This window comes from Corythoichthys intestinalis, chromosome 22 (genome assembly GCF_030265065.1).
Source record: "Corythoichthys intestinalis isolate RoL2023-P3 chromosome 22, ASM3026506v1, whole genome shotgun sequence".
Taxonomy (NCBI): Eukaryota; Metazoa; Chordata; class Actinopteri; order Syngnathiformes; family Syngnathidae; genus Corythoichthys; species Corythoichthys intestinalis.
The window spans coordinates 21,028,340-21,053,807 of record NC_080416.1 but is presented as its reverse complement, the minus strand read 5'-3'; the positions used below and the strand labels follow the sequence as shown (position 1 = coordinate 21,053,807).

Sequence of the window (25,468 nt, the reverse complement as noted above, 5' to 3'; positions counted from 1 at the left end):
GAATACAAGGTTGAAAACAGAAAATGCGGATATGTGAATCTCCCACATTTAGAGCAAACATTGGTTGAGATGGAAATTGTTTGTTAAAGTACGCTCACATGGTTCACTGATTTAATCACTGATTCCCAACTAGGGTTCAATGGTTCACTAGAATTCGTGCCATGGGAAATCATCCAATTTCACTTATTTTGACCAAAAATAACAGATTGCACAAATGTCTTAATTTTATGTATGCCATTGACATAAATTGTTATGAACTGGTCTCGTAGTAGGTGACAGAAGGTAGAATAAGTATGTAAATCCTCCTGTTCCATTCATACAGAATACATGAATAGTTTGCACTGTGTGTGTGTTGTTTGGAGAGTATCCTTTACTGCTTTTGACATGTACCATGTGTTTTTTCTACTGTAAAATGATTGCCTGGACTTAATGAAGCTATGAAACACCGGATTTAGAAACTAAAAGTGCCCTAATTCCGTCAATTGGTTTGGATTTTGGGTTTTAAAAAACAGTATTAAACTATTGATTTGCACTATCCTCAGGGAGGCAAAAGAAGAATCTTGTTCCCCTTGAACATGAAGTGACAACATAAAGCTGAAGATGTCACAGTAAGATCAAGTCTTCTGAGATCTTAACCTTGTTGTGCTTTAAATAATCATCCGGAGAGCAAAGGGGGAGAAAAATCCCCGGGGAAAAGTTGTCAGATGGTAGACTGAGGCCAGAAGGACAAGGGAAGAATGTGGATGCAACAAGGAAACAAGTTATACTTACCAATGCAAAGAGGTGGAGGGTAGTTCCATCGTCGGACAGTTCCAGGCATACAGGTAATATGTGAATTCCCCTTCAAGGTACACCATGTGCAGAAAAAAGAGGGAAATACAACAAACTGGCCGTGAATTAATTTGCTCTCACCCACATCTGCTGCTGTAATTGTTTGAAGCAGCTGCCTGTTGTCTCTAAATGACTTCATGGGGCAACTAAATTATTAAATCTATCTGAAGTGACAAAGAGGAACCGCGAACGAGAATTACAACCATATTAAAATGAAAGCATGAGTAGAGAGAGAGAGAGGTAGGCGTTTACCACAACCAAATTAGAAGGAAAATGTAATCTCTGTTGAGATTTTGAATTCTGGAAGGAAGCTAAACAGTACAGTACTTTCAAATCACTTAGTGACACAGGATAGAAAACATGTCATAGTAGTTAGTTTAAATGGTTTCCAATATTTTATATATTATATACAGCAAATAATACTTCGGCAGTTGCAAAGTAATAGAACAGTAATCAGTGCGTGTTATGGTTTTACCTGTAGTGTATATCCAGGTTCACACTGAAAAGACACAACATTATTCATCTGAAGACGCTCCCCAATCTTAATGGCATTCATAGGAACGACTGGTTCTGGACAGTTGGTCAGTGAAACAGCTAAAGGGATACAAAAAAACAAAGACAAACTCAGCAAAATGTCAATTTTCTCATTGTTGTAATTGAGGCTATACAGTACAGTTTGGCTGGGGGTGCAACTTATACTCAGGAGCGACTTATGTGTGAAATTATTAAGACATTATGATATAATTTCACATGTTTTTTTGGTGTTTTGGAGTGACACTGATGGTTTGGTGAACTTGTTAGCATGTTCTTTATGCTATAGTTACAGTATCTGAATAACTCTTAATAGCTATGGCCACGTTCGCGTTCTGCCTTTGGCAATGTGTGTTCAATTGTATTAATGAGTTTTTTATATTGAAATGCGTCTTTGAGGGCGAGAGAGAGAGAGAGAGCGAGAGCGAGAGCGAGAGCGAGAGAGAGAGAGAGAGAGAGAGAGAGAGAGAGAGAGAGAGAGAGAGAGAGAGAGACACGGCTGCGAACCATTCATTGTTTATGCTTGTGAAATATCTCTACAGAGGCAACGCTTGTGTGTATCATCTTTTCTGTTGTTGTTGTGTGTTTTCCACCCGCGATCGGACACTTAAAGTCAGTTGTGTGGTTGTTTGAACGATGTGCTAATGCTAGCGAACACATGCTAACCATTTGTGTCATTGCCATAATAGCACCTAATTATCATTTATTTACGTTGATGCGAACCTGTTTGGTATCGAGGACGAAATTGATTCAGAAAATTATACGGACGTCCAGCATCTTCATTTGGAAGTTTAGCTCGCTGTATAGCCAGGACCGAGCCGTAGCGTCCTGGTGAGGATAGTATATTCGCATTTCGTTGTTCATGCATCATGTAACATCATATTGTACACTTATTCAGCATGTTGTTATCTATTGTATTTTTATATTAAATTGCCTTTCAAGATGACATATCTGTTCTATGTGTTGGATTTTATCAAGTAAATTTCCCCCAAAAATGCGACTTACACTCCTGTGCGACTTATATATGTTTATTTTTTCCTCTTCGTTGGGCATTTTATGGCTGGTGCGACTTATCGTCCGAAAAATACAGAATTTTTTTTCACTTACTTTTGTATTCCAGCCTGAATCCAGCAGCAGACACACTGATATCAGAGAAAAAGTGGAGGTATAGTTGATTGGACGTACTGTTGAGGAGAGCAGGAACGGTGGTGCCTTAGAGAGAAAATTAATGGAAGCATTTAGTGAACCCATCTGTACCTTCGGCGGGCAATGCCTATGTGAGTTACTTGCAAAAAAAAAACAAACAAACAAACTAAAACACTGGTTTTGTAACATTTGCAGTTGATTTCGCTGCTTTCATTCTCAGGAAAAATGACACTAATGCCTCTTGCTATATCACTGAAATGGAAAAAGTCACAGTAATCCTAATTGTAGAGTAGTAAGATTTACTGTTGAGATAACATTTTAGTCATAGTGTATGTTATTTTCCATCATCCAGTCGATGTTGAAAAAAATCACAAATGTAATGGAGTAACAAAAAAATAAGCGTAATACATTAATACAAGCCACTACATGATACCTGAGAAACTTCCAAGCAAGGTGTCAGTGTTGTCTCCTCCGTCAAACACCTCTAACGAGTCCCAGTTCTGTTCTGTGACAAAGCTGATAACCTGGATCTGAGTGACAGAGAGAGCATACAGGAATAGGATGACAATTAATGGAACATTAAAAAAAAGAAAAAAATGGACATAGTAAAGGCACCACAATGGGGAGAGCTGCATGAGGCACCTAAGGTGCATATGACTAATGGTTGTTATCTTATGTTGTAAAGGGTGTCTCAAAAGTCCCTGCAGTGGTACTTCTACATTCAAAGTTATTTCATACCAGGACTTTGTAAGTTGAAATGGTCGTATTTTAAGCAGGACTTTCCCATGAAAATAAATTATAATCCCATTAATTTGTTCCAAAACATGAAAACCTACACTAAATCCTGAATAAATGCTGCTAATACAATTGCAAATAGCAATTACAAAGAGCAAAACAAATATATTATGAATAAAAATCGCAATAATCATATAATAGTAATAATAATAATATCTGTAAACATGTAATGAATGAGGTTCTGTACCTGAACGCACCGTGTGGCTGACTTGAGGGAGGGAGGACTTTTTACTTTCACTTTATTCAGCTGGGGTGGACAATAGGCTTATTGTGTTGCACAAGTTCTGAAATAAATGATTAAAAACCTGACAAAGCTGGCAATTTTTTGGCAATGCTACACCAATAAAAATTGTCACCTTAACTTATAAAGACTGGCGAACAGAGGTCGGAGGAGGGCCGTCCAGATTCTAGATCAGTGGTTCTTAACCTTGTTTAAGGTACCGAACACTAGAATTCTGGTTAAAATTTCTTCACATTTGGCATCATGTTTTTTGAAACAGATCAAAATTTGAGTCCTCGCGGCCCATAAGTCTGTTATATACCTTCATATTAAGTGCAAGTCAACCTTCCACTGAGCAAACTACTTTCTGCTATAATCAGATGGAGGACTCGCAATTGAAAGAAATGGAATAAAGCAAGGGTGTCAAACTCATTTTGTTTTCAAGGCCATATTTAGGCATTCAGAGTTCGTGTAGCCTGGACCAGTGTATTTGGACCAATTAGGTTAACTCACTGGCTGTACTACTGGCTGGTACCAGATATCTACTATGCAAATGATTCCCACTCCCAGTCTAAATGGATTGGACGTCTAGCGCTGTCTGTGGAACTAGGAATGAGCATTCACTGGCACTCTTTCCTGTTTAAGTGAATTGGACGTCTTATCGTCAATGGAAGCCAAAGAGTTCATTTTAGGTCACTTCTTTGTTATTTTGGGATACTTATGGATGAATTCCTGAACATTTGGGGGGATTTCAAGGTTGTTTCGAGTCATTTCCTGTTGGTTTTGGTGGATGTTTGGGTCACTTCCTTGTTACCTCATTAGCGGCCATTGACAGGAAGGGGGCGAGTGAACATATGTGACTGCAGACACAAAAGGGACTCAAGTACAATAATGCACTCGATCATGAAAAAAAAAAAAAAAAAATCACAAATCTCCAGTTTTTCAGTGCAAGTGTCAAGATAAAAGCATGTGATTCACGATGTGGGCTGTACGCACAATACAATACAAATTGAATAAATGTATATTGGGGGAAAACTTGTCCAAAACCTGGCCTAAAATGTCAGTTTGTATAGATTTAGTCAATGTATTAAAATGAGTCCCTGCATGTCTTACTTGCCAAACCCCTGAAACTTTCTCACCGAACCCCTGGGGTTCGATCGAACCCAGGTTAAAAACCATTGTTATAGACATTCTATGGCCGTATTGTCAAGTCAGTTCACGGACGCGCCCGCCATGCTTATATTTTTGTATCATTCCCAGCTTCATTTCAATGGTATCCTCACCTTTTTCCATTTTTCGCCACCTGCACTAACATTCTTGGAACCAATGTTGATTTCTCTCACAAGAAAATCTGCTGTGCGTCAGTCTTGCGGGAAAACAGAGTAACTGTGGCGCTGTCATTAATCGGCGTATTTCGAGCATGTCGTCAGATGTAGAAACAAATGGCGAGTCAAATTTTACCTCCAAAGTTGAAAAGATTGTGTGTGGAAGCGATCATATGTCGAGGTACCACTGTATAAACTTTTGTTTAACAAATTGAACTTTAAACAGAATTGCATACAAGCATATGCAACATTATTTTTTAAGTCCGTGCAAGGCTCTTGCATCAACTGCAGTGCAATCTGTAAAACAGTCTTAGCGTTTCTCCTGGTAAGACATGGAAAATGTGACAAAGACAATGAAAAGTGGGACAATGACCATGGAATACAAAAGGTGAGAGGATTACATTACAGAGCATAGACAGAATAGCAAAACCCTATAAATTGGCGAATCACCTTTTTGGAGCACAATCAAAGTGAGGGAATCCAATGGATAGAAAGGTTTTGAAAAATGCACACAATGGCTGTGTGTAGTTTACCGACATTAAGGGTGTGTCAAACAATATTTTTTGACCCATAGACACAGAATAGTGGGGTGGTATAGCAAATGAGACATTTAGAACTCTGATGTCATTAGCCACAACATCTAAAATCTATGCCAAGAAATTTTGCATATGCAGATTCCCCATTACGAAGTGATAAAGTCCTGCAAAAACTACTAAGTGAGGGTACATGAATACAAGATTTATCACAAGTGTTATACACACCAGTCTGATAATGCTGTTTGCAAAATCAGTCTGTTTAAATGTTATAAATGTTCCACCTGCTCTACATAAAGAAGTGTAATTTGCATAGTGCTAATTAGTAGTTTATTAGTGCTTGGCTAGCTCATTACACACTACCACGTTTGTGTAGTGGTCAGGCCACTGCAGGCTGATGTAAATACACAATGCAAGCAAAATGTAAATGTTGAAAGTATTTTGTTGGCAGATTACATTTTTTGTCGTGTGAGCGAGTGTCAGAAATGACTCATTCCCTTCACATATTTTCAAGGGTTAGGGTCCTCAGCTCCCAGTATAAATATAATGCAAACCTGGATTCCTGATCCCTCTGGTACGGTAATCTTCCAGACACAGTTGAGGCTGTTTAAGTAAGGCTCTGGAAAACCAGGTGATAAAATGGTCCCGGTGCGATGGGTAAGATTAGCTCCACACGGAACTGTGGAGGAAAGCAGTGCATTATAATCTTTAATATACAACACATATATTTATGTATGTACTGTATGTGAGTGCATATACGTATATTTGTTTGTTGTATGTTTTGAAGACTGAATGAATAAATAAAGATAAAAAACAGTGTGTGTCTTTTGTTGTATGAGATCCATGTCCTACCGATACAGCTGGGAATAGAGCTGTTCCACTGTGCCAGTGCATTGGGCACTGTCAAACATTCAACCGCAGCCGATCCCTCGAGCACATAACCTGGGCTGCACTCAAAGCGTATTACAGCGCCAACAGCAAAATTGTTGCCCATTCGTCGGCCATTCCGGGGCTCCGGAACTGAGCTGCACTGGGTTGCACTGGTTCGTGGCACAGCTGTGAAGTGCAAGAAATAGGATCATGAAACATTACAATTGGCTGTTTTGTGTTATTTGTTACAATAACGTGGATAAGGTTTGTGGAACAGAGTCTGAAAGCGAAGGACGAAGCCTGGACTGAACATGTTTAACATATTTCCAAGACCGAGTGGTACACAGAGGCGCTGGAAGTTACTCACAGCAGAGGGTGCTTTTTTTTTTTGGTTTTTTTTTTTCTATCCAAAAAAGCTGTTTCAGTCCAAATTTGTCATGCTTGCGCGTTTTCTTCATACAAGCATGCACAATGGGAGTACACACGCATGCTGGACCGTTTACGTACTACTACTAGGCTACGATGAAGACTGCGTTCTATTTCATCGACAGGGTGTGTTGGAGTTTTTGTATTGGAAATAAAAGTGCCGTGTATTATAATGCAAATCCCCGCAGCTAGATGGAGCATTGACATACATATGAAAACTAAAAGCCTCGGTTTAACACCCTCCTTTCACAACACTAAAATAAATGGCACACTAATATCCAACAGCCCTCTGCACAGCGGCAGCTGAACAGCAACAACAAACAACAGTATGACTACAATGCAAGCATGTCTTACTTATTTAAAGATACCAAAGGTATATTTCCTTTCTTGACTGCACGGTCTAAATGTGCAGCAAACTTTTCCTCGCTGGGCACTATTAAAGAACTATCATCGTAATCATCTTCAATTTCGACCTCGAATTGAATTTGAGAAAATCTGCTGATTTTATAACGAAAAAATTCCTAATTTGTTTTTGCCCCATGTTAATGCCTCCTCTGTTAACAGTTAACTTTTCCGTTCCAATAACGCCTTACTCAACGTGACCCGGCAGCCTCCAAGGTGTCAGGTGGTGACCATGTTAACAACTTTTTCAACAATACATTTAATCCCCAAAGTTAAATACGCTATTGTTTCAATATGTTTGACTTATTTTTAACAACAACAAAAAGTCTGCCATAACACCCCCCTCCAACACCAGGGGGTGCTGCAGCACCCTCAGCATCCCACTTCCCACGCCACTGGTGGTACCACTAATCACAAAATAAATTGGTTCTGGAAGTAGTTTTGTAAATTGAGTCCTGTAAGTAGAGACCCCATGTAAATGCCCTTATCCGTTCCAAGCCCCCCAAAATTCAGACATAAATCTTTTATAACGCATAAAAATGCATCAAAACATGTAACAAATACGGTGGTACCTCTACATACGAATTAATTCGTTCCAGGACCTTGCTTGTAAGTCAAAATAGTCCTATGTCGAGCTCGATTTTCCCATAAGAATACATAAATCCATGAATTCGTTCCACAGCCTAAAAACCTGAACTAAAGCCTTAATAAATACTGCCGTTAAATTGCAAATAGCAATTACGAAGAGCAAAACAAATAAATTATGAATAAAAATAAAAATAATACTAATAATAATAATTAGGGCTGTTAAAGTTATCGCGTGAACGGGCAGTAATTTTTTTTTTAATTATTCATGTTAAAATATTTGACGCAATTAACGCACATGCCCCGCTCAAACAGATTAAAATGACAGCACAGTGTAATATCCACTTGTTACTTGTGTTTTTTTTAGTTTTGTCGCCCTCTGCTGGCGCTTGGGTACGATTGATTATATGGTTTCAGCACCCATGAGCATTGTGGAATTATTGACAACAATGGCGGGCTACTAGTTTATTTTTTGATTGAAAATTTTACAAATTTTATTAAAACGAAAACATTAAGAGGGGATTTAATATATCATTTCTATAACTTGTACTAACATTTATCTTTTAAGAACTACAAGTCTTTCTATCCATGGATCGCTTTAACAGAATGTTAATAATGTTAATGCCATTTTGTTGATTTATTGTTATAATAAACAAATACAGTACTTATGTACCGTATGTTGAATGTATACAGTATATCAGTCTTGTGTCTTATCTTTCCATTCCAACAATAATTTACAGAAAAATATGGCATATTTTATAGATGGTTTGAATTGCGATTAATTACGATTAATTAATTTTTAAGCTGTAATTAACTCGATTAAAAATTTTACTCGTTTGACAGCCCTAATAATAATACCTGTAATAATGTAACGAATCGAGTTCTAATGTGACTTTTTTTGCTGTACCTGAACGCTGATGTGACAGTGAGGAAGAGAGCGCGGTTTTATTTTACTTTCTGTTTTGATGCTGGCGTCAACAACAGCGGACACTAGGCGTGTTGTGTTGCACAAGTTGATGGAATACACGATTAAAAAACCTGACAAAGCTGGCCATTTCTTTGGCGATGTTACCACATTAGAATTGTCACCTTAACTTATAAAGACTGGTGAACAGAGGAGGACTGCCCGCCGAGATCGACATTCTACGGCCCTATTGTCGACCCAGTTCTTGGACGCACACACCATGCTTATATTTTGCTATCATTTACATTGTCATTGTTGTGTTGATTTCTCTCACAAGAAAATCAGCCGTGCGTCTGTCTTCCGGTAAAACAAAGAAACTGTGGCGCTGTCAAAAATCATCATATTTCGAGCATGTCGTCGGATGTAGAAACAAACGGTGAGTCAAATTTTACGTCGGATGTCGAAAAGATCGTGTGTCGAAGCGATCGTATGTCGAGGTACCACTTTAAATGTTACAATTAGATTATTGATCAATAAACATACAATCAGAGTTGTGCAAAATGTATAAAACCAGAATAGAGTAAAGAAAAAAAAGTTTATACACTCATGTAAACTGTCGGAGGACGAGGTGCGAACGAAGAGGACGCTGGGATACACACATACACATACAGTAGAGCTCACGCTTAACTAATTGGATATCAGGAATGCTAGGCAATAGCCAATGGCAGAGCAGCTATAAGCATGTCAAGTTCAGTAAATTCTGGAAGGTGCAGGTATCAGCCATACTGTATTTTTTCTTTTCGTATCCTGAAATTTCTTTCGTAACAATAGGCAATATTTTCCCGATGAGGCGTGTCTAAACCTACAAATTCTGTATGTAGAGACGTTCATAAGTAGAGGTACCACTGCACTTAAATAGAGTGACTGATAAAGGTTCACTCTGTTCATTAACACACACATACAGTGGGGCAAATAAGTATTTAGTCAACCACCAATTGTGCAAGTTCTCCTACTTGAAAAGATTAGAGAGGCCTGTAATCAACATGGGTAAACCTCAACCATTAGAGACAGAATGTGGAAAAAAAAACTGAAAATCACATTGTTTGAATTATAAAGAATTCATTTCCAAATTAGAGTGGAAAATATGTATTTGGTCACCTACAAACAAGCAAGATTTCTGGCTGTCACAGAGGTCTAACTTCTTCTAACGAGGTCTAACGAGGGTCCACTCGTTTCCTGTATTAAGGGCACCTGTTTTAACTTATTATCTGTATAAAAGACACCTGTCCACACGCCCAGTCAGTCACACTCAAAATTCCACTGTGGCCAAGACCAAAAAGCTGTCGAAGGACACCAGAGAAATTTGTAAAAAATTGTAGACCTGTACCAGGCTGAATCTGCAATAGGTAAAACACTTGGTGTAAAGAAATCAACTGTGGGAGCAATTATTTGAAAATAGAAGACATAAAAGAGCACTGATTATCTCCCTCAATCTGAGGCTTCATGCAAGATCTCACCTCGTGGCGTCAAAATGATAACAAGAACAGTGAGCAAAAATCCCAGAACCACACGAGGGGACCTAGTGAATGACCTACAGAGAGCTGGGACCACATTAACAAGGGCTACTATCAATAACACAATGTGCCGCCAGGGACTCAAATCCTGCACTGCCAGACGTGTCCCCCTGCTGAAGCCAGTACACATCTATGCCCGTCTGCAGTTCGCTGGAGAGCATTTTGATTAACCAGAATAGGACTGGGAGAATGTGTTATGTGAAACCAAAATTGAACTTTTTGGTAAAAACACAGGTTCTCGTGTTTGAAGGAGAAAGAAAACTGAATTGCATCCGAAGAACACCATACCCACTATGAAGCATGGGGGTGGAAACATCATGCTTTGGAGCTGGTTTTCTGCAAAGGGACAAGGATGACTGATCTGTGTAAAGGAAATAATGAATGGGGCCATTTATCGAGAGATTTTGAGTGAAAATCCCCTTCCATCAGCAAAGGCATTGAAGATGAGGCGTGGCTGGGTCTTTCAGCATGACAATGATCCCAAACACAAATAGCCAGGGCAACAAAGGAGTGGTTTCGTACGAAGCATTTCAAGGTCCTGGAGCGGCCTAGACAGTCTCCAGATCTCAGCCCCATTGAAAATCTGTGGAGGGAGTTGAAAGTCCATGTCCCAACGACAGCCCCAAAACATAACTGCGCTAGAGGAGATCTGCATGGAGGAATGGGCCAAAATACCAGCAACAGTGTGTGAAAAGCTTGTGAAGAGTTACAGAAAACATTTGGGTCCGTTATTTCCAACAAAGGGTACATACGTAACAGAGTATTGAGATTACATTTTGGTGTTGACCAAATACTTATTTTCCACCATGATTTGCAAATAAATTATTTAAAAATCAAAAAATGTGATTTTCTGGGGAGGGGTTCCACATTCTGTCTCTCATGGTTGAGGTTTACCCATGTTGACAATTACAGGCCTCTCTAATATTTTCAAGTGGGAGAACTTGCACCATTAGTGGTTGACTAAATACTTATTTGCCCCACTGTATGTGTCATTGATTGCAGGAAATAGCATTTTTCACTTGCGTGAATAGAAAACTTGGAAAGTTAAATCAAAAAAAGTTCAATACTATAAAACTATCCTCTTCATGTTGAAGAGCAATTTGAAAATATGCACTTTGACAGAGATGGAATTTGAAGGAATCCTCAGGTTCACTCATGAAGGGATAATTTGAGTTTTAAGATTTTAAAATAAAATTTGCATATTTTTATGTATGTGTAGGCGGGAGTGTTCCATAAACTCACTTACCCTGGTACACTAGGTGGAATCCCCTTGAGGTGGATTGGCCTTTTGAGGTGAAGCGTATCAGAATTTGGTTGGTTGTTGCCAGTGGCAATGACTCACCTGAGATAGAGAGTGAAAGAAACAATTCACAATGTTATAACCTGAGTGCCCTCAGTGCATACTGTATATGCGTGGGCACAACATTCTCATCTCTTCTGGTTTCACCCGACTGAGTGTGAAATACTGAAAGCAATTCATGCTTGGGTTTATCACCTATGCTGTGTGACGCTCTGGGCAATGCAGACACTATTTAAAGGACATGCTACACATTCAAGAGCGATTTAAATGTCACCTGTACCATGGCTCACTGAAGGGCCACCTGTCCAAAATTAACCGACAGTTTGTACACAAGGCTAATTAAGAGCTAGAGTAGGCTTACTCTATTATCATTTAAGAGCTGAAATTAATACAGAAGAATCAATTGTGGGAGTATTAGTTTACATCTAAGTTTGATTTCAATTTAAACTTATCGGTAGAAGTAACTTTTTGTACAGCTTTTTTTTTTTTTTTTTTTTAAGATGTGGTGGCATTGCATCTAGAAGTTAGTATAAGTGAATGTTTTTCTCGTCTTTGATTAAATATTGATGTTTGGCCTTAGACTATGATTTTACTTAACGTCTAGTCATAACCACTGAAGAGCAGCCATAAAACTTTAAAATTGTTCTCTTGCAAAATAACGAAAATGTATATAGCCTGTTCTCGTTCTCAGTGGTTCAATTGTGCTGCACTGAGATACAATTCTGTCAAGGGGGGATTTATTGGATTTTCAGTCTAGTGTTGTACTGATTTTTGCTTTTATTATTTATATATAGCCTAGTTTATACATTTTGATGGAAAACACATATATTCCAGCGTGTTATCTGACAGGAAACAACAACAAAAATTGGCTGTGTAGAATTATTTCAAACTCCACACAATAATTAAACCTCTTTTATGTTCACACAGGGTTGGGAGGTGAGGAACATGATATCCTGTTTGAAAATCGCTGCCACTCAGTCTTTGGTACTCAAAATGCTGACTGCCTCTTGGCGGAGGAGCTCATTACACCACGTCTGCTTTCTGTCACACTGTAGTGGGGAGGCAGACACGCTTAACCCCCTGAGGATACATAGTATGTGTGTGTCTGTGTATCTCCAGAACCTGTACAGTCATTATAAGATGTGAATGTGTTTGATATTCCTGTTCCTTTAGATGTTGCAACATAGAAGAAATCCAGCAGCACATCTCTAGAAGTGTCAATGCCATGACTGCGGTGGTGCCACAACTGGGACCCGAGAGCATGCTAGGTAGTTCATTGCACAAAGGCCCTGGAGTATGCCGTCATGGTGATAAATTCAGGATTTTCTGTGCAGGGAATTTGGTCACCTTAATAGGTCAGACATATGTCAGCATGTAGCTTATCAAGCCACTCGCCAGCGTCCTGCTGCAAACCAGGTCATTCTTTCATAGCTCCTCTTCACTGATATAAATGATAGACACCAGGACTTTGGCAGGCAGCCAGTAGCCAAAGGAATTTGATGGTGTTAGCTAGTTTAGAGTCAGCAGTTATGACTGAGATTAATGCTGCAACTGTTAAACAATAAACAAGTTTCACGCAAGAGGACAAAAGAGGATACAGTACACAGTATTTAATGATAGGCATTGAGGACTTCAAGTTCCAAACAGTGATATGTTTTGAAACAATTATGGGTGAGAAAAAAAAAAAAAAAAAAAAGTTAAATCTCAAATATGGCTTCATGTTTGTGCTTACAAAGAAGAGATGAACAATTTGAACACTGAATCTTGTCACTGTACAGTTGGAATATCATCATCATCATATATATAATGTATATATAATATACAGTGCCTTGCAAAAGTATTCGGCCCCCTTGAATCTTGCAACCTTTCGCCACATTTCAGGCTTCAAACATAAAGATATGAAATTTAATTTTTTGGTCAAGAATCAACAACAAGTGGGACACACTCGTGAAGTGGAACAACATTTATTGGATAATTTAAACTTTTTTAACAAACAAAAAACTGAAAAGTGGGGTGTGCAATATTATTCGGCCCCTTTACTTTCAGTGCAGAAAACTCACTCCAGAAGTTCAGTAAGGATCTCTGAATGATCCAATGTTGTCCTAAATGACCGATGATGATAAATAGAATCCACCTGTGTGTAATCAAGTCTCCGTATAAATGCACCTGCTCTGTCATAGTCTCAGGGTTCTGTTTAAAGTGCAGAGAGCATTATGAAAACCAAGGAACACACCAGGCAGGTCCGAGATACTGTTGTGGAGAAGTTTAAAGCCGGATTTGGATACAAAAAGATTTCCCAAGCTTTAAACATCTCAAGGAGCACTGTGCAAGCCATCATATTGAAATGGAAGGCGCATCAGGCCACTGCAAATCTACCAAGACCCGGCCGTCCTTCCAAACTTTCTTCTCAAACAAGGAGAAAACTGATCAGAGATGCAGCCAAGAGGCCCATGATCACTCTGGATGAACTGCAGAGATCTACAGCTAAGGTGGGAGAGTCTGTCCATAGGACAACAATCAGTCGTACACTGCACAAATCTGGCCTTTATGGAAGAGTGGCAAGAAGAAAGCCATTTCTCAAAGATATCCATAAAAAGTCTCGTTTAAAGTTTGCTACAAGCCACCTGGGAGACACACCAAACATGTGGAAGAAGGTGCTCTGGTCAGATGAAACCAAAATTGAACTTTTTGGCCACAATGCAAAACGATATGTTTGGCGTAAAAGCAACACAGCTCATCACCCTGAACACACCATCCCCACTGTCAAACATGGTGGTGGCAGCATCATGGCTTGGGCTTGCTTTTCTCCAGCAGGGACAGAGAAGATGGTTAAAATTGACGGGAAGATGGATGCAGCCAAATACAGGAACATTCTGGAAGAAAACCTGTTGGTATCTGCACAAGACCTGAGACTGGGACGGAGATTTATCTTTCAACAGGACAATGATCCAAAACATAAAGCCAAATCTACAATGGAATGGTTAAAAAATAAACGTATCCAGGTGTTAGAATGGCCAAGTCAAAGTCCAGACCTGAATCCAATCGAGAATCTGTGGAAAGATCTGAAGACTGCTGTTCACAAACACTCTCCATCCAACCTCACTGAGCTCGAGCTGTTTTGCAAGGAAGAATGGGCAAGAATGTCAGTCTCTCGATGTGCAAAACTGATAGAAACATACCCCAAGCGACTTGCAGCTGTAATTGGAGCAAAAGGTGGCACTACAAAGTATTAACGCAAGGGGGCCGAATAATATTGCACGCCCCACTTTTCAGTTTTTTATTTGTTAAAAAAGTTTAAATTATCCAATAAATTTTGTTCCACTTCACGATTGTGTCCCACTTGTTGTCGATTCTTGACAAAAAATTAAAATTTTATATCTTTATGTTTGAAGCCTGAAATGTGGCGAAAGGTTGCAAGGTTCAAGGGGGCCGAATACTTTTGCAAGGCACTGTATATGGCGGAAAACACAGACTAGGCTGAAAAAGCAGTTTCTGCTCTTGCACCCCTCTTTATAGTAAACCGCTGTATTTTAAGCCAAAAGGACTGTTGTGTTTGATAGAACAATATGTCTATTTTCTGCCATAGCAGTTTCATGGAGGATTAAGCCCCCAAACTATTTTTAATTTGTCGGTTTTACCCTGGCGACCCCCGTTTACAGACACCGCGCAACCGCTTTTGTTTCAACCCAGCCATTAAAAGGTAAGTAATTACTGGTACATTTATTATTCGAAATGTCTATCCTTTTTAGCTTTGAATCATTAATTGATGTCTAATATTTAGTTTAAAAAAAAAAAAAAAAACTTAAAATTATTCACTCGCATATTTTAAACTTTTAAACAAATTACGTCACAATGAAAAAAATAGTGTCTGTAAATGGGTCACGGATATCTACCTCATAACTATCCCTTAATTGTACTTTTTTTATTACCGTCACATTTTCCCCGATATTTTAGATGACAAATAAATGATCCAAACAAAGAAAAATTAAAAAAGAAACACGTTTAAAAGGGTAAATATTTGAATAAGAAAATCTTGACCTCTCCTTGATATCTGCGATTTCTGCATTGCGAACCTTGTTATATTATCGTGTTTCACCCATAAAATCCCCAAAAAGTACAGCTGTGGCCGTTCACAGCTGTGTCTTGACACTCTGTGAGACAGGCTAAACGGAGTTTTTGGATCGAAACAAGGTGAGTACGCGATAATGTCTCGTTAAAATCATGGTGTCTATAATTATGCTCTCTCATGCTTTAAACTCGAGTTAGGGTTTGGGGGTTTAAAAATGCCCTCCTGTTCAAAAATTTTCTTTCCCCAGAAACTTGAGATTTTAAGCTTTGCAATGATGTATCACACATGCATATAGGACAATTTTGAAATTTGGCCAAATTGGGGGTCTAAGAGCGGAACTTCAAGTCACCTGAGTTCTTTCCGATATATATATATATATATATGTACACTCACCAGCCACTTTATTAGGTACACCTGTCCAACTGCTCGTTAACACTTAATTTCTAATCAGCCAATCACATGGCGGCAACTCAGTGCATTTAGGCATGTAGACATGGTTTAAGACAATCTCCTGCAATTCAAACCGAGCATCAATATGCGGAAGAAAGGTGATTTGAGTGACTTTGAACGTGGCATGCTTTTTGGTGCCAGAACGGCTGGTCTGAGTATTTCAGAAACTGCCGATCTACTGGGATTTTCACGCACAACCATCTCTAGGGTTTACAGGAATGGTCGGAAAAAGAAAAAAATATCCAGTGAGCGGCAGTTCTGTAGGCGGAAATGCCTTGTTGATGCCAAAGGTCAGAGGAGAATGGCCAGACTGGTTAGAGCTGATAAAACGGCAACAGTGACTCAAATAACCACCCGTTACAACCAAGGTAGGCAGAAGAGCATCTCTGAACGCACAGTACATCGAACTTTGAGGCAGATGGGCTACAGCAGCAGAAGACCACGCCGGGTGCCACTCTTTTCAGCTAAGAACAGGAAACTGATGCTACAATTTGCACAAGCTCATAGAAGTTGGACAATAGAAGATTGGAAAAACGTTGCCTGGTCTGATAAGTCTCGATTTCTGCTGCGACATTCGGATGGTAGGGTCAGAATTTGGCGTCAACAACATGAAAGCATGGCTCCGTCCTGCCTTGTATCAACGGTTCAGGCTGGTGGTGGTGGTGGTGTAATGGTGTGGGGAATATTTTCTTTGCACTCTTTGGGCCCCTTGTTACCAATTGAGCATCGATAGAACGCCACAGCCTACCTGAGTATTGTTGCTGACCATGTCCATCCCTTTATGACCACAATGTACCCAACTTCTGATGGCTACTTTCAGCAGGATAATGTGCCATGTTATAAAACTGGAATCATCTCAGACTGGTTTCTTGAACATGACAATGATTTCACTGTACTCAAATGGCCTCCACAGTCACCAGATCTCAATCCAATAGAGCATTTTTGGGATGTGGTGGAATGGGAGATTCGCATCATGGATGTGCAGCCGACAAATCTGCACCAACTGTGTGATGCCATCATGTCAATATGGACCAAACTCTCTGAGGAATGCTTCCAGCACCTTGTGGATCTATGCCACGAATAACTGAGGCAGTTCTGAAGGCAAAAGGGGGTCCAACCCGTTACTAGCATGGTGTACCTAATAAAGTGGCCGGTGAGTGTATATATATACTAGGGCTGTCAAACGATTACAATTTTTAATTGAGTTAATTGCAGCTTAAAAATTAATTAATCGTAATTAATCACAATTAATCACAATTCAAACCATCTATAAAATATGCCATATTTTTCTGTAAATTATATATATATTCCGTAAAATAAATTGTTGGAATGGAAAGATAAGACACAAGACGGATATATACATTCAACATACGGTACATAAGGACTGTAGTGGGCATTTCACTCTACTGTCATTTAAATCTGTCTATGCTATCCTCACTCCGAAGCGTCTACTTTTTCCAAAGCTAGACAGCTAGTGAACGACGCCTTAATAATCAGACTTCTTCCTTTTTCATCTGATTTATTAATAAAATGGCCTCAAACCGTTGTCCTCTTTAGACCGTTGTAAAACTACAAAAAAAAAAAGTACACAAGCATTGCATTAGCAACAACGTTAGCTTAGCACGCTATACAGGTTCACTAAACATAAACAAAAAGTGTCTCATACAAAAAATATTACATTTCGCTCACGAACATAATATGTACATTCTTTACCACAACCATACTTACGGACAAATCTTGTCCAAGGATCATACTGTATAAGCACAACATTACAACGTAGGCGTCAGCCCAGGACGTCGTGCAGCCATATAGAACTGGCAAGAAAACCATGTCGCAAAGCGACCACAAGAGTTCACTGTTAGCACAAAAAGCCTTGCTGTAAAACTTACCAAAAGGCAGAATACTGGCTGAGCAGGACATGTGCGTTAATTGCGTCAAATATTTTAACGTGATTCATTTAAAAAATTAATTACCGCACGTTAACGCGATAATTTTGACAGCCCTAATATATATATATATATATATATATATATATATATATATATATATATATATATATATATATATATATACACATACAGTATATATATTAGGGATGTCCCGATTGCATATTTTTGCACCCGAGTCTGAGTCACCTGAATTTGAGAATTTACCGATGCTGACTTACGATCCGATACCGAAAAAATAGTTTGTTTTTTTTGAACCACCATGCCACCTTCATAATGTTAATTATTTTTAAACAGAAGAATGTAGAAAAACGCTTGTCTTTATTAAATGCTCCATTGAGTGAGTCCACTCAAATCCACTGATGCTTTATTGCTCACGCTGCTGAGAACAGCCAGTCACTTACACAATGAGTTGCCACAGCTCACTTATGCAAGTTCAACGATGATTGACACATCTGTGCCTTAGATCGTAGCGGTACTTCTCCGGAGAGATGAAAGCTACAAACCTGTCAATCACCGTTAACTTTAACTACAAAACGCAGGCTGGACCCTTTGGCGCACTGCTTAGCAGGAGGGATGGTGAGATGCTGTGGCGTTGTACGAGCATGAAGCAGAAAAACATAAATATATACAGTATATTTATAATTAAAAACCCGATCCTTTTTACCCAATTCCAACCCTCTGAAAAAAGGTGCGACTGGCCCGATTTCCGATCATGTCATATACAGTGTATGTGTGTATGTGTCACATCAACTGTGTCAGTTTATTTGATCTTTCCTGTATTTAGATTTTTGAGAACACATAGAGCATACAGTATTTACATGATGTCTGCGTTCTTTGGGGAAACCACTTTTGTAGAATGTTATTCTGTATTCTTTTGCCAGAATGTGTGAGCTTTACTTTGCTCTGCCTGCTTAGTTAGTTCTCTGAGTTGGCCAACAGGAGTCCCCAGTTAATATGTGTCTTGTTTATTGAACAGTAAACATGATGTTTTTTTGATCATTTTTTTCAGCCTGCTCTGGACACAGACCAGCATAATTAGTTACATAATTACTTTGCTTTTGTCATAGACTGACCGAGATATTAATATGCTCTATCGTCACACCTTTACACTTTAGAAAACTTTTCTGTCTCATTAAAGCAACGTGTTTAACATATTTTGTGACTTAAAATTATTAAAATGTGCCCATCCACTCAACTACAATATTACAAACAGAAGAATATGACAAACTGGATGAATATTATTTAAAATAGTACCCAAAGCTGACAGCGCCAAGTGATTTGTGTCGATTTTTGTAATCTACAGGCACAACACCTTTTATGTGTTTGTCAATGTGAATACGTTTTTGCTTTTCCATATAATTGCTTTTTCATATTGATATTGTATTACATTCACATGCAAGCTTGAGCGTGACTGATATTCTGTTATCCATTCAACTCAATAAGTTGTTTCTATCGCTTATGCAATGTGTTCCAACTTGTTGGTGGCCACCTGCCGCCAACGCTTTGCCTCTGTCAGCAATATTTCGAATGAATGCTCGTAAAAGGGAAAATGCTTAAAAATTTTATGGAGTATTAAGTCATGTAAAAAAATAATGCCCAGGAGACTAAACTGGCAATGAATCGTACAATACATATACACCATATTCCTTTATATGAAAGTAAATCTGTACAACAAAGTCATGATTGCCGTTACATAATTCATTGTCAATAAACTATATTTGGTTTGCCGCTCTCTGAAACCAGTTTGTGAGCATATGTAACGTAAATGCCTTTTTTTGTTCATTTTGCATGTCCGTGTGTTACCTGTGTGTGCTCCTGACAAGGAGCTAAGAACACGGGAGGATTGTGTAGGTCCATCAAAAACCTCCACAATGTCATTCAGAGCAGTCTGGAAGAATGCAAATTGGCTGAAGACCACTAGAAAAAGGATATACAGGGGGTGGAATTACATTTTCCTTTATGAAATACGTTTCAAACCATTGCAAGAATGATACTTTTTCAGGTATAACAATGATGAGCAGTTACTACCATAAGCAATTTTTTCTCTGTACTTGCACTGTACTATTATATGCCGACTGAATTTACAGTAATCCGTGCTATTTTTTTTTTTTTTTTCTCTTTTATTCAGGAAATATATGGATGTTAATGCATACTGAAATTTCTGAGCCCATGAACATCAATCTGTTAGTTCAAAGCATGTATAGAATTCAAAGATTGAAAAGATTCCTGCAATATTTTCAGTTGAAGTGGGCATTAGGTGAAATGTCCATGAGAATTAACTGTAATGTGACATATGATTGCATTTTTTTTTTTTTTGCACCTTATGTTACAAGCTCTTCTGCTATGAGGATGGCCTATAGGACATTCTTTCCATAACATGAAAGATTTTTTTTTTTCTTGTACCTATAGTATTTATTATATGACCCCTACAAATTGTGAAAACAATTATGGTAAATAATTGCACATTATGCTCAACAAAAAAGATGAGTCATAAGTGTAAGAGAAAATCAGAAGCTATTTTAGTCAAAAGGCTTTGTCTGAACTGCAAGGTGGATAATGTCAACAGTTTTGAAAACAACTGATGTGACAAAAGGGAGTAGTAAAACTACTCTCTCGGCTCGATGGTTTGTCAGCAGATGAAAGGTTTTCAAGCAATGACAGTTAATATAACTGCAGCATGTATGGTCTCACCTTCATCCTTTAAACCCACAGTTTCAACTGCTACTGCTGGAACGTATTTAACCTTTCAGATCTAATCTGTGTCTTCTTTATAAGTGTAAGAACATAGAGGATATAGAAAACCGGAGGAGAGCGAAGTGGGGGCAGAGGTCAGTGTGTTTCATCAGTTGCTGGGCCTTAACTGCAAGAAACAATCGTGCCTCAGCATCTTACATTAAAGGATCTTCGTCAATAAAGTAAGCCATTTATAGATTATCCCTGCCTACATTCTAAATAAAAAAGGTGCCAATAAGCAACGTTTATTCTTGGGCCTTGGAATCAATTTCTAGGAATATGCAAACATAGACTATTGTGGACTGCCAATTCAGTTCCTCATGGAGACTTCAACAAGAGGGATGTGAGATCATTTATTTAAAGCTTTGCCGATTTTTCTAATAGGTATTTCAGCATCAACATTAATCACACACGTGTACCCCAAAGCAAGTTGTTTAGTTTGACTGAATGTTACGGCATGGATGCCATCGACAATGAAAAAAAAAAAAAAAAAAAGATTACCACGGTTGAGGGTAAAGTGACCAAATCTTTCCCTCATGTATCCATTTTTTTAGTGGCTTGCCGTTATCTGATTACATTTACATTTTAGAAAGCATGTTTTTTTTATATATGAAAATGTCAAAAGGGTTGATAAAACATTGTCTTCCTAGTGCTTATTGGGGGGTCAAGTATTTTCCAGGCTGCATATGTAAAATAGTGATAGTAGTTAGACAGCATTCGTGCAATCTTTATTATAACAGGCAGTTTTACTATTACTGCTTAGGTCTCAACAATCCCTTAAGTTGTAAGGAAATCAGTTAAGCATTTAATGGTGCAAAGGTGACAACAGTAGCCGCTGAGAGAAAATTGCTGATGGCAGACTGCTGACAAGGGAAATGTATAAATTTGACCCATGGTACTTTGGCATCAGATATCATCCAGAGTTATCGGAAAAAGTTGAAGAAAATTTTAAGGATTTAGAATAATAGATTTTTTTAAAAACCTGATTGTATCACCAAGTCGTTGCTTCATGAGAAAAGCTGAGGACATACAGTGGGGCATATAAGTATGTAGTCAACCACTAATTGTGCAAGTTCTCCCACTTGAAAATATTAGAGAGGCCTGTAATTGCCAACATGGGTAAACCTCAACCATGAGAGATAGAATGTGAAAAAAACAAACAAAAAAAAAACAGATAATCACATTGTTTGATTTTTAAAGAATTTATTTGTAAATTATGGTGCAAAATAAGTATTTATATATTATATATATTATATTACGAAACCACTCCTTTGTTGCCCTGGCTGTGTGTTTGGGATCATTGTCATACTGAAAGACCCAGCCACGTCTCATCTTCAATGCCCTCAATGATGGAAGGAGATTTTCACTCAAAATCTCTCGATACATGGCCCCATTCATTCTTTCCTATACACAGATCAGTCGTCCTGGTCCCTTTGCACAAAAAACAGCCCCAAAGCATGATGTTTCCATCCCCATGCTTCACAGTGGGTATGGTGTTCTTCGGATGCAATTCAGTAATCTTTCTCCTCCAAACACGAGAACCTGTGTTACTACCAAAAAGTTCTATTTTGGTTTCATCTGACCATAACACATCCTCCCAGTCCTCTTCTGGATCATCCAAATGCTCTCTAGCGAACCGCAGACGGGCCTGGACGTGTACTTTCTTCAGCAGGGGGACACGTTTGGCAGTGCAGGATTTGAGTCGCTGGCGGCGCATTGTGTTACTGATAGTAGCCTTTGTTACTGTGGTCCCAGCTCTCTGTAGGTCATTTTTGCTCACCGTTCTTGTTCCCATTTTGACTCCACGGGGTGAGATCTTGCATGGAGTCACAGATCGAGGGAGATTATCAGTGGTCTTGTATGTCTTCCATTTTCTAATAATTGCTCCCAGAGTTGATTTCTTTACACCAAGCGTTTTACCTATTGCAGATTCAGTCTTCCCAGCCTGGTGCAGGTCTACAATTTTGTCTCTGGTGTCCTTCGACAGCTCTTTGGTCTTGGCCATAGTGGAGTTTGGAGTGTGACTGACTGAGATTGTGGACAGGTCTCTTTTATACCGATAATGAGTTAAAACAGGCGCCATAAATACAGGTGACGAGTGGAGCCTTGTTAGTTAGACCTCGTTAGAAGAAGTTAGACCTCTTTGACAGCCAGAAATCTTGTTTGTAGGTGACCAAATACTTATTTTCCACTCTAATTTGGAAATAAATTCTTTAAAAATCACACAATGTGATATTCTGTTTTTTTTTTCTTCCACATACTGTCTCTCATGATTGAGGTTTACCCATGTTGACAATTACAGGCCCCTCTATTCTTTTCAATTCGGAGAACTTGCACAATTGGTGGTTGACTAAAAACTTATTTGCCCCACTGTACCAAACATTTTTATTTAGTGCATGATAGGAAAGAGCAAACAAATCTTATTTTACCGTAATCTTGAGGAACCATGACCGAGTAAAGACACGTCCTTGCACTGCTGTAGTTGCCAGGGTAGCCAGGAGACAGGACCACACCCTCCAAACCAGAATACATTCCTCCACACAGCGCTAGAAAGACAGTCAGATTAATTAGACAAGATGGGTGAGATGACCAACAAAGACATGGCAAGCACAGAAGAAAAATGCCCTGAGCTTGTAATGTTTGATTAATTTTCCTCAGTGCTTTCCCATCCCCCTCTGTTCTATCACTCCTAAATTACTTTCTCTTGTCTGATTGGGCCTTGTGTGTAAGATGTCACTGGTGTTTGCCACAGTGAAATTGCAATGTTTTGCAAGTGTCTCTCTGGGTTTACCAGGGTGAATGCGAAATCGAGGGTATATCCTCCATCTCAAGATGTGTGGCTATGATATACAGTTAACCAGAAAAACATATGTTTTTTTTTTTTTTTTTTACATCTTTTAGGATAACCTGGAACAAGTGCATAGATTTGCATAGGGACATAGCAGTACCAACTTTTCAGGATGCTCAAATTGTCCCTACCAACTTTCAAGCAACCTTATTTGCATTTTATAATGAGTTCAATTATATAGGTAATTTAGATTGTCTTCCCATATGTTGTAAGGATAGAATTGACCCTACCATTATAAAGTGAATAATTTTCATTATGCTCAGACTTACATCACCCCTATTCAATTGCTAAATAAGCCAATATATATATATATATTTTTTTTTTTACTCAAAAACACAGACAGATTTACGAATTATATGGTGAAGACATGCCGCCTTCGAAGAGGAGGGATATAAGAACTTTTATTCGGCCAGCAGCAGCCACTGTAAATAATGTAAAAAAATGTCAATGTTGTGGAGGTGGGGAACACACCACATATTTTGCTACTGAAAGTCCAACCTTCATCAGAGTTAGCATAACATTAATCTGTGTGAACATGCTAACCTGCAGAACCCAAGTAGGAAGCTGCTTAGAGAGAAGTGTCCCCCTGTATGCGTTTTCTCCTATTAACGTTAATTGTTGTCGTTAAACGGTGAGAAATGTAGTGAACTCTGCTGGAAACTATATAACCAGAAAAATATGAGCAAGAACCTGCTAAGAGTCCCAGTCTGTGTTGCTGCTGCATTTCTTCATGTAAACCGCCTGGTTTAGAAGGAAAGAAGGCTGGAGCATGTTGTGACTTTACACTTTTGAAACCAAATACCTATTAGTGCATTAATTCATTAATTACTTGATTTTTCTACATTATTTATTTCAAATATTTTAATTTGCAGCCTATGCAGACGTTTACCGTATTTTTCGGACTGCAAGTCGCAGTTATTTTTTCATAGTTTGGCTGGGGGTGGGACTTATACTCTGGAGCAACTTATGTGTGAAATTATTAACACATTATTATATCATTTCACATGTTATTTGGTGTTTTGGACTGTGACACTGATGCTTTGGTAAACTTTTTAGCATGTTCTTTATTCTATAGTTATCTGAATAACTCTTAGTAGCTATGTTATAATAAAGGCCAAGTTCTCATTTCGTTGTTCATGCATCATGTAACATTATCATTCTGTACACTTATTCAACATTTTGTTCTTTATTGTATTTATATTTTAAATTGCCTTTCAAGATGACATATCTGTTCTATGTGTTGGATTTTCTCAAGTAAATTTCTTCCAAAAATGCGACTTACACTCCAGTGCGACTTACTGTATATGTTTTTTTTCCTCTTCATTGGGCATTTTATGGCTGGTTGGACATATATTCGGGTGCGGCTTATAGTCCGAAAAATACGGTAACCATAATCGAGGTAAAAAAATTAGTCCCGATTTAATTTTTTTCCATAATTGCTCAACCCACTGATGCAGTTTAGAGATGAAAATAAGGGAGAAGATGCAAAAGACAACTAAATAAAGCAATGTATTACTCTTGTTGTGAAGGACAATGTAGGCTAACATGTTTATATGTATGTATAGGTCAAGTTAAATCCAGACATTTATTCTGGATTCTTTAAAAATGTTTTTCTTTCGTAGTTTTTGAAAACAAAGGTTTGAATGGAATGCTGCATGACATGAACCAATACACATGAATGTTAGTTTAAGTCAGTACAGATTTGATTTGCATTGATCATTTAGCCTATCAATTAATTGGTTTCATATTCGTGAGAAATGTAAATGGTGTTATACATGTATAGCGCTTTTCCACCTTTCAAGGTGCTCAAAGCGCTTTACACTACATTGCCGTCTACCTCCTGGTGACGCAGCACCAGGAGCAATGTGGGGTTCAGTATCTTGCTCAAGGATACTTAGGCGAGTTCATCAGGGCAGAGAATCAAACCCACAACCTCTGGGTTGGGGGACAACTACTCTAACACTGACCCCAGTTCAC

The 25,468-nt window shown here is 38.6% G+C and overlaps 1 protein-coding gene across 1 annotated transcript in view; it reads right to left on the bottom strand.

Annotated features, from left to right (window-relative positions):
• Positions 1-25,468, bottom strand: part of csmd2 (CUB and Sushi multiple domains 2) — a 295,070-nt gene that overhangs the window by 69,450 nt on the left and 200,152 nt on the right. Inside the window, exons 32-40 of the mRNA XM_057828476.1 lie at positions 23,073-23,189; positions 19,714-19,827; positions 11,389-11,484; positions 6,234-6,437; positions 5,936-6,060; positions 2,942-3,038; positions 2,470-2,574; positions 1,307-1,425; positions 772-841 (exon numbers count right to left, since the gene is read on the bottom strand). Coding sequence (XP_057684459.1) covers positions 772-841; positions 1,307-1,425; positions 2,470-2,574; positions 2,942-3,038; positions 5,936-6,060; positions 6,234-6,437; positions 11,389-11,484; positions 19,714-19,827; positions 23,073-23,189 — 1,047 coding nt within the window. The remainder of the gene's footprint in view (positions 1-771; positions 842-1,306; positions 1,426-2,469; positions 2,575-2,941; positions 3,039-5,935; positions 6,061-6,233; positions 6,438-11,388; positions 11,485-19,713; positions 19,828-23,072; positions 23,190-25,468) is intronic.